Source organism: Podarcis muralis, chromosome 2 (assembly GCF_964188315.1).
Source record: "Podarcis muralis chromosome 2, rPodMur119.hap1.1, whole genome shotgun sequence".
Lineage (NCBI taxonomy): Eukaryota > Metazoa > Chordata > Lepidosauria > Squamata > Lacertidae > Podarcis > Podarcis muralis.
This window is the reverse complement of record NC_135656.1, coordinates 37,593,520-37,603,209: the sequence shown is the minus strand read 5'-3', so window position 1 is coordinate 37,603,209 and position 9,690 is coordinate 37,593,520. Positions and strand designations below refer to the sequence as shown.

General features: G+C 42.9%; 1 protein-coding gene across 1 annotated transcript; it reads left to right on the top strand.

The window, feature by feature from the left end:
• On the top strand, positions 1 to 9,279 carry LOC114590679 (uncharacterized). The gene is made up of 4 exons (XM_028717054.2): positions 1 to 780; positions 4,721 to 5,062; positions 5,967 to 6,085; positions 7,523 to 9,279. Exons 1-4 carry the CDS (start codon positions 714 to 716, stop codon positions 7,631 to 7,633), a joined length of 639 nt encoding a protein of 212 aa, XP_028572887.2. The 5' UTR covers positions 1 to 713; the 3' UTR covers positions 7,634 to 9,279.
• The last annotated feature ends 411 nt before the right edge of the window (positions 9,280 to 9,690 follow it).

The following is a 9,690-nucleotide window of genomic DNA, read 5'->3' as shown; positions in this document are numbered from 1 at the left end:
CCAGCCTGACCACATGAGAGAGGCACAGACTCCATCTCACATGGCATCCATTATAAATAGCTCTAGCTCTAGCTCCTCCACCTTATAAGCTATTCAGGAGAACAACAGGTCCAGTAACAGATGGCGGTGAGAGCAGAGCAAGCACTGCACATGTTACCCTGCTCTGAGGTGGTGTCTAGTGGGGCCCCAATTACTGTATGTTACTTGTAACTCACTGCATCCCTTTCAGATGCAAAAGAGAACAGGGCTCTGCTGTGTAGAAAAGGGAATTGTACTAGGTACAGCTTATGCCAGCTACACCTGCTGAAACCCCTCTTTTCTACACAACAGGTGCACTATGGGAGCCTGTCTTCTTTTGCATCTGGCCTCCCTACTTCCTATAGCATCTAATATATGCACTATTGTGGCTGGGTGCTGGTCTACTTGAACAGCTGTGTACAAAAGCTTTGCCTTTGGAAAAACATGAGACTTGCAGCACCCCAGACATATAAAGCACAAACAATTCTGAACCCCGAGCCTTGAAAATGTTTCTTTATCTATTTATTTTCTTACCCACATACCCATCACACTTACGAGCTCAACATGTCCCATGTGACTTGTGCTGTGGTTAACATCAGTCCTCAGGGTTGCTGTGTTTTCAGTTCAGAATCAGTTCAGTCACTTCAGCGACAAGCCAGTTCTGCTGCAGAGTTTTAAGAGAGTCATTCCGCAAAATGCCCAATTGGGTGCTTGCCATGCATGTTCTCTTCCTGCTTTCCCATGGAACATCAGCCTCCGATGGTAAGCATAAGAAAATTACTATTTTTTCTGACTTTGCTGCATCTGTGGCAGGGAGGGGAGGGGTTGCCCCCTTAATTTCCCCCCTAAAGTCCTCCCCCTCCCCATTTCTGCAACTAGGGTTCTACCAATAACATTCTACTGTTTCTTGGGGCATTTCTAGACTGTTGCTATTTTCAGATGGGATTCAGTCACATACCAGCAAATTCAGGTTGTGCAATTAAATTTGATTTGGAGCTCTTGTGCTCCCCCTGCTAAGAAAAACAAACAAACCTCCAGACCTTTTGCTGAGGAAGATGATGGAGAAATGCGCTAGGAAGTGTGGCATAATGTTTGCTTGATGCAATGTTCTCTAACCTCTCCACAAACAGAACAAATGCTCAAAAATACAATTGGATTGCGAACTTTTTGAAAAATTATTAAGGTGAATGCTCAATAAACAAGTTGTCTTGAAGTGAACTCAGAGCAGGGCTGGCTGACCCATGAAGCCAGGTGAAGTGATCGCCTAAGGCAGCAGGATTCACAGGGGCAGGAGATCCCAATGTGGTTCCTTCTCTCCCCACCCTCATTCTTGATGTAGATCTTCACCCCTTCTTCTCTGGTGGGCAAAGGGACACCATTTAGTAGTTTGCCTCGGGTGCCAAAATGTATTCGACTGGTCCTGCTTCAGAGGCTCCCTTTTACCTAAATAGCCATCATAGCTGTTAAAATCATACAAGTAGAAACTGCTCGTGTCTCTGAACTCTTGAAAAATAACATTATCCCCCACCCACCCCAGTTGAAAGTCCCATGAACCCCAAAATGTATATCAAATTTGAAATTCCCATTTTGAGATCTTTACGTTTTTGAAGATTTTTGTATTTGGGAAATCATAATCTACATGGCCCAAATGTTTCCCTGCATACATGATGCCATTTACAGTGAATTTACATGTTAATAATTTCCTACTAAAAAACCTCACCCCGCCCCAGCTGCTATTTTGCACTCAAAGGTGGTGTTGATCGTAAGCTGTTGCAGGATTTGATGTGGATCAGATTCCAGATCAGGGTCATATAGCTGCTTTTTCTCAAAATAGGAGCCAGTTTACAATGCTTTCTGAAAAGTGTGTAGAAGGTAAAGTGCAGTTTGACCCCTCTTTTGAGATCAAATGACTGAGCTAGGGTCAATTAACATGGCATTTGACAGGGATTTTTGCTTGGGGTGTGTGTGTGTGAGTGAGTGAGTGTGTGTGCGCGTGCGCCTGCCTGCCTGCCTGCCTGCTGCACAGCCAGTGAACAAAACACTGTTTGTGTCTGCAGAAAAGAAAAATACTGCTGGCAACATTAAAAGTCTATTATTAATTTTGAAACCTGAGTGTATGAATAGAATTAGTGGCTACATGGTGGTTTAAGCTAAATTTATATATAAAAGGTTAAGATACTGAACTCTACTCAAAGCTCTCTGAGAACCAGTCCTCATCATGCCTAATTTTCCCCTCCATAAATGTTGAGTTCTCAATGGGGGAAAAAAAAGATAGCAAAAGATAGCAAATATTCAAATAAAAACAGCATAAAGCAGATCCTCATGTCTATGCAAAAAAAGTTATCTAAACTAAATGATTTTGGCTGTATCTGAATACGGTTGATGATGGGCTCTGGTAGGCTTCTCTGTGACGGTAGGCAGGGTGGGTGGATGACAGTTGTCAGAAACGTTGCATTTTCCAATTAACATAATGTTGTGGGGTAGATGCTGAGAAATGTAAGTTTTCTGCAATGAAAGTGAGTGTCTTTAGAAAACACTGCAGCAACAGTGCTCCGGTTTCTACATACCACTAAACCCTGGTTTACTAATGGCTTAGAATTATGTGTGAACCCTTTTCGGTGGATTGGCTATGTTTGCTTACTGCCAGCAAACCGCAGTCTGAAACCATGGTTTGTTGTTGGCTCATGAACCTTGATTTGATGGTATATATGAACTCGGCACGCTTTGTAAACCATGGTTTGTTTGACCACTACACTCCAGACACTCACCAAACAAGAAAGGCAAGAGCAGCTGTAAAACAAAACAAGCTTTAAAGAAACAATGCATGGTTTATATGTCAACTGTGCTTAACTTTGTTAAACAAACCATGGCTAGGCATTATGCATGAAATTGGCCAGTGTGAATCCCTGGCATCTCCAGATAGGGCTAAGAAACCCTGGAAAGTCATTGTGAGTCATTGTAGACCAGGGGTTGTCAAGCTAGTCCCTACCCCCCACTAGAAGGTGTTTCAGAATTGTAGGTGGGCAGCAGGGGGTTCTACAGCACAAGCTGAATCCTCCTTCCATCGAGCACTGGTGGGCGGTAAGGAAATTTTACCATCAAGAAAGATGCATTAGTGGGCAGTAGGTAGAAAAAGGTTGACTACCCCTGGTGTAGACTAAGGTGGTTCAACCTGTGGCCTTCCCGCCAGATTCAAGAATAATAATCTTAAGATCTTAAAAAATTATCATTTGTGTCATGGGTTGCTAACAAAAGTGCATACATTAAATTTGTTTAATAATTAAATCAATTAAATATATTAATTGTGTATTTAATTATATATATTTAATTAAATATATTGTGTATATTAAATGATATTAAACATATTGTGAACACTTTAATTCACGATATGGAAATTTAATTCAGTGTGTGGGCCGCAGGTTCTGTGCTTAAGTACTCTTGCGTCCCAATTAGTATGAAAAATTGGACCACACTTATATAGACAATATTTCACTAGATGTCTCAGTGGTCTGATTCAGTATAACAAAGCTTCCTAAATTTCCATGTGGGGGATCAGTCTTACTACAGAGAGACTGGACAAAGAAAACATGCTCATACCTTTAAGCAGGCAAACAAATAAAACTGGAAGGAACATTCTTCAGTGCTGTGTGCGTGTGTGTGTGTGCGTGCGTGGTAGAGACAGTCTTCCAGGGTGAAGAAACTAAATAAAATGATAATCTCAAGTTGTAGGCATTTCTTCTGGAGGGGTGGTGGTGGTTCTCTTGCTCAAATTCTCCATTATTTTCTCTTAAAGGTCACATGCAGATAACTCATTGCCCACAACATTAGAACACACACCCAGAAAAATGCTAAAACAATAACAAGCATTTTTTTATTTTAAAAAAATTTAACATCCCTGTGCTGTATCTGTCTCCTGCAAACAGTGATATTTCAGGGGCTACGGAGAACTGCAGACAAGCACATTCATATCTAAAACTCAAAAGCATGTTGGTGCTAATGAGGAAAATCTGATTTCTCCAGGAACTAGTTGCGGTATGAGTGCTGAATTCCCAGAAGCAGTAGCACATTCTGGAAGAATATGTATCCCCTTTATCTCTCAAGGAAGCCTTGCTTCTCAAAACAGTGCACAAACTGAAACACCGGTATCCTTTGGAATTTGCATTTCCAAATTTTGCAACACAGTTCTCTAACCAAAATATTTCTGAAGAAATTTCTTTATTAGGAAAACATGCATTAAAATGCATGCACTAAGGAAAATAACAAAATACACTGCAGAAATATACAAGCCGGGGAAAAGAACATACAAAAACATGTCTGTTAGGAGAAATGCACCCTAAAATGTAGACGTATTTTCATGAGGACTTGCTTTCTGAAAGAATGCAAATGACGCAGAAATGTGGCAAACTGAACTAAAGACCGGGGAGCTAAGAAACTGGGAGTCACTGAAATTGACTGTGCTGTCCATTCCTACTCAAGAGTGAAAGGGCTTCCACCATTTCAGAAAGCGAATTGATTGTATCCACTCTCAGCTCCTGCTGGTTTCAGCATTTGAAACCTGGTGCAATCCATCCTTCTTAAAACCCACTGAAGTCAATTGTGCAAGTGTATAGGTAAGTCCCATTATTTCATAGCAATATGGCCAATATCTTCAGAGTCTCACCTGTCCTGTATGCCTGTCCCTCCCCCCTTTTTTCCCTTTAAGTCACAGAAAACAAACCAGAGCTAATAGTTATCACTGCTGAGGAAGGGGAGTCTGTCAATATTACTTGCAAGTTTGACCAACTGGCGATGTCGGGGCTGCGTTTGAGACGGACACTTGTGAAAGCCATGGATGTGCTATATGTGAAAAAGGAGGGTCTATACATGACCAAAGCTCCTGAATATGCATATCGCATGGAGTACTTTGAGCTGAAGAACGCATCGACGATAATGCTGAAGCATGTGAAGAAGAATGACAGTGATGGGTATTTGTGTGGTGGCACCCTGATAATTAACCAGGAGCCCAGGATAATGAATTTCAGCACTATCATCTTGGCAGTGAAAGGTGGGTCAGGAACAGTCATTACTTCAACAGTTAGAGGGAATGGCAGCTCGATTTGTTGGCTACAAAGAGAAGACAAGTATCTAGCAAAATGTGTCTGTGCATGTATATACAGTGGTACCTTGGGTTAAGTGCTTAATTCGTTCTGGAGGTCCGTTCTTAAGCTGAAACTGTTCTTAACCTGAAGCACCACTTTAGCTAATGGGGCCTCCTGCTGCCACTGCGCCGCCGGAGCACGATTTCTGTTCTCATCCTGAAGCAAAGTTCTTAACCCGAGGTACTATTTCTGGGTTAGTGGAGTCTGTAACCTGAAGTGTATGTAACCCAAGGTACCACTGTATGCAGAACTAACTCATACCATCAGTGCAGTAAGTTGTCATGGACTGGCTGGATGCAATGGAGTGCTGGGAGGCACCAACTGGGGAATCCCCAAGGGAACCCTCAGTGGAAGAAGGCTCAGAGGCAGGGGATTGGTGGGGGGATGGAACGGACAGTGAGTGGTCAGAGGGAGAAGTGGGAGCAAGCTGGGAGAAGGAGGTGTCAGAAGCTGAAGAAGCAACAGGGTTTAGAGAGCAGGAAGAGGCTGTGGCAGATGGCAGCCCAAACTCAGAGACAGGGGAGGAGGGGGGCCAGGAGACAGAGATGAGGCAGAATTCAGGGAGTCTCCTTCTTCTGGACGATGCCTTTAACTCTTTAAGGACAGTACAGATAATGTTAATTAAGCAAACATTAATTCTTCTGTTCATGATAGGCATTTATATCTTAGGGCATGTTTGGAGAAAAGCTTGTAAATGGCAAAACTTACATCCACAGCCCCAGCATAGCAATTGGTTCCTGATTTGCTCTTCTTCACCATGGGCTTGTATGGAAAGTAACAAAACATGTTCCTCTCTTTCTATCTCTAAAGAGACCTCAGCTATGAAGCTAACGGAGTGTCCTTCATTTCTCTGGGTGCCATATATCCTTATCTTCATGTCACTGCTCTTGCTTGTTGGACTGGGATATTTTATCCTATCTCATATAGATGTGAGTATGACTAACACTTTCCTTTATGTTAGCTGAGTTTCATCAGTCTTCCTCCTAAAAGATTTGCACCTCATTGAGGAAATATTCCCAAGTATATAGCATCAGAATCTCTCTCCCCTTCCCCATAATTTGCTAAATTGTTGGCATAATAACGTGCTTCTTCGTGGATCTGTATGAATGAGAAGGTCTCTTGGACTCAGTATCATAGTTATTTCAGGACTGAATGGGTTCATGCAATCTCAGTGCTGAAGAGAAAAGAAATAGACTGAAGATTCAAAACTACATCAAAGCATGTTGACATACTGAGTATGCAGAATTATCCCAATTTAAAAGAATAGACAAGCACACTAATAGCTTTTCTTCTGCAATAATTAAAGCTGAGTAATACCAGTGATGACTTTACCTAAAAGATAGGTGCTCCCATGATAGCTTTTCTCCCCCCAGAATTGATGCCAACCACAACAGCGTGGGCTTTTCCAAGTAGTTTTCTGCTTGATCCACGCTTTCTAGACATGGATCCAAGTGGTTCTCCCCTTGCCTGCTCCTTTCCCAGGGAAACCCAACTCTTCAGTTCTCAGTTGGAGCAAACATCAATCTGGTGAAAATCTGAATTGCTGTTTGTTCCTAGCACAATTTTCCCCAGAGGAAGGCAGCAGGATAAGAGGAAGTGTGGAGAAGCCCTGTATCTCGGAACACATAGATAACGTTCATCCTAAATTGTTGCATTCCTGAGTTTCCCCCGCAAACTCATTCTGCCTTATACTGAGTCAGACCATTGGTCCATCTAGTTCAGTTTTGCCTACACTAGCTGGCAGCAGCTCTCCGGGGTTTCAGATGGTGGTCCTTTCCAAAACTACCTGGAGATGCTGAGGATGGGACCAAGAACCTTCTGCAATTTAGCAAAGTATTTGGCCTCCCAGTGAGCTAGGGAGCAACACCTACTGCCCCTGCTTCCAAGTGCTAATGTATCACAATCCAGTGATAAATTTTGCTTCCATTATAATTGCAGCAAAATACTTTCAGGTGTTCTGGTTCGCCAGAAGCGGCTTAGTCATGCTGGCCACATAAAGCGAGATGAGCACCGCAACCCCAGAGTCAGTCACGACTGGACCTAGCGGTCAGGGGTCCCTTTACCTTTACTTTTAGGTGTGAGTTGCCTAGTGCTATTGTTTCAAAGTCTTTGTCAGTTGAACCAGGCTTCTCCAGACTGGTGCAGAGATGTCTTCAAGCTGCTATAGCAGTGATCTGTATCACTGCTTGGGCATAGAAGAGGCCAAAGCTCTCTTTTTCTATACCCTATTTTTTCCAACACACTGGGTATCAGATCAACACATGCCTACCCATCCCTCCCCTTATCAGTATTGACTCCAGCCCTTTGGGATGGATCCTTGTGAGCAATGCATATTAATTGCTGCCTGCTTTGTCCCCCTTTAACAGATCAAGAAATGCTGCAACAAAGGAAAGGCAGCAGAAACACAAAATATGGTCTATGAAGACATGACGTGCAGCCTGAGGCGCAACACTATGAATAATGTGTATAATAAGTAGAAGTGATCTCTTGCCAGATGGAATAATCCCGTCATTCTCAGACCCAGCAAAATCCACTGCTGCAATATTTACTGCAAACAATGAATAACAAAGCTGGAATCTGCTAAGAATCAAGATCAAGTATTGTTATTATAACCACTTTAATTGAAGGAAGCTCAAGTCACTGTCTGGAAAAAAGGCATTTAAATAATACTTTAAACTTTTTAGCAAGAATACCACCCACCGTGCTTACCTACTAACCCCTTTGCCACCTCCCCTTTCCCGACACCAGGCCAACCCCGCTTCTCAGTTTACACCCGAACAACCCCTTCACTTTACACACCACCCATCCCCTTGCCTACTCTCTCACAGCTCACCCCAATCCCTGTCCTCACAGCTCTTCCAAACCCTCTCTTTAAGGAGTGATGCACACACTTCAGAGTGTGGTCTGCAAAACCTCCCACTCTCCTTTAAACAGCTCACATGGGCGGGCTGCCCCCCCCCCACTACTTGGGTGGTTGTTTTTTTCTTGCTTGCTGTTCTGTAGTCATGATGCATTATGACAGCCTTATAATGTAGAGTAAGAAGTAATAATTTTGTATTTTTAGACATTTGCATAGGTTTTTTGACTTTGTGATTTTTTGTTTCCTACAACATAATTTCCCAGGGTTTGATACTGTGTATTTGACTCCTGATTAAAAGTGAGCTTAGCAAGACTTCTAAGTTTATGAGTATATGGGAATTTAGGAAGCTACCTTTTACTGAGTCAGACCGTTGGTCCATCTAGTTCAGAATTGTCTATGCCTGGTAGTGTCTTTCCTGGTTTTCAGATAGCAGTCTTTAACAGACCTACCTGGAGATGCCAGGGATTATACCTCCGACCTTCTGCACACAAAGCAATGGTCCTTTCCTCAGGCCTCTGTTGCCAGAACGAGCGATAAATATTTCAATCAAGAATGTGCTATAAACATTTCAATCAATCTCCATCAAAAGGTATTTTTTGGAGGCATCTCTCACCACAGGATATCCTCCTTGCACAATTTTGGTTTACATTCCAACACTGACATTTCCTAATGTTGCCATACATCCTAGAAAGGCAAGAAGATATGTGGTGCACACTTGTACAACAAATGTTCTTACCATTCAATGAGATTTCTCCTCCTACTGTCTTCCAGCTGCCATGATATTCATGGGTTTCTCTACTCCTCCTTCTGGGACTAGTCATCCTAGGAGTTTGTTTATTTATACTTTCTTGCAACCCACTCACTGATGTCTCCTGAGGTTCCACACATGCCTTGGAATTCTGATGTTATGATACTTTGACCTGGAGAGCCTATTGGTAATCTGGTTTATGATTAGATGATTTATTATACCCGGTACTTTTTTCTCCATGTCTGTCTTCTGGCAAATACTATGGTAACTGGAATACCAGTTAAATGAATGAGCGACGGTGATTCTTGGAAAGCTTGCAGAACTGTTTACTTGGGGGAGGCACAAACGACATAGCTGGGCAAGCACGGAAATGTATGGACTGATGAAAGTTTCTGCCCATACATGACGACCATTATTCAAACACTGGGTTAATGTAAGATTTGTAGGAACAGGTTTTGGTGTAATGGGTGAAGTCATCAGTCTTTTCATAACTAAATAAATGCATTTATGAGGAAAGAGAATGATTTATCCTTTTTAAAATGGTAAACAAATAAATCATAGTATTTTATAATGCTTGCAAGGGGCTTGCATTGCCCTGCTTGCATTGCCTGCCAACTCTTTTCCCCCTCCCGTGTCAACAAGGGGAGCATGGATGCAGCAGCAATTGGGGAGGGGGGGGGGAAGGAGACTTTCTCCTTTTCGTTCCCCTTCCTCCTGCATCAGCAGCTGAAAGGATCGCTGTGGGCCAGGCCTGTCCTGCCTGTTCCTTTGCAGTGCTGGAGGCTGCCTGGTGATGGTGGAAGAAGCAGCAGCGGCACAGGAGGCAGGGCATTTGGCCTCAGGTGGCAAAACATCCTGGGCCGGTGCTGGAGATCACAGATCTTAGGAACACTAGAATTTCTGCAAAGTGAAGGGGTTGGCACACA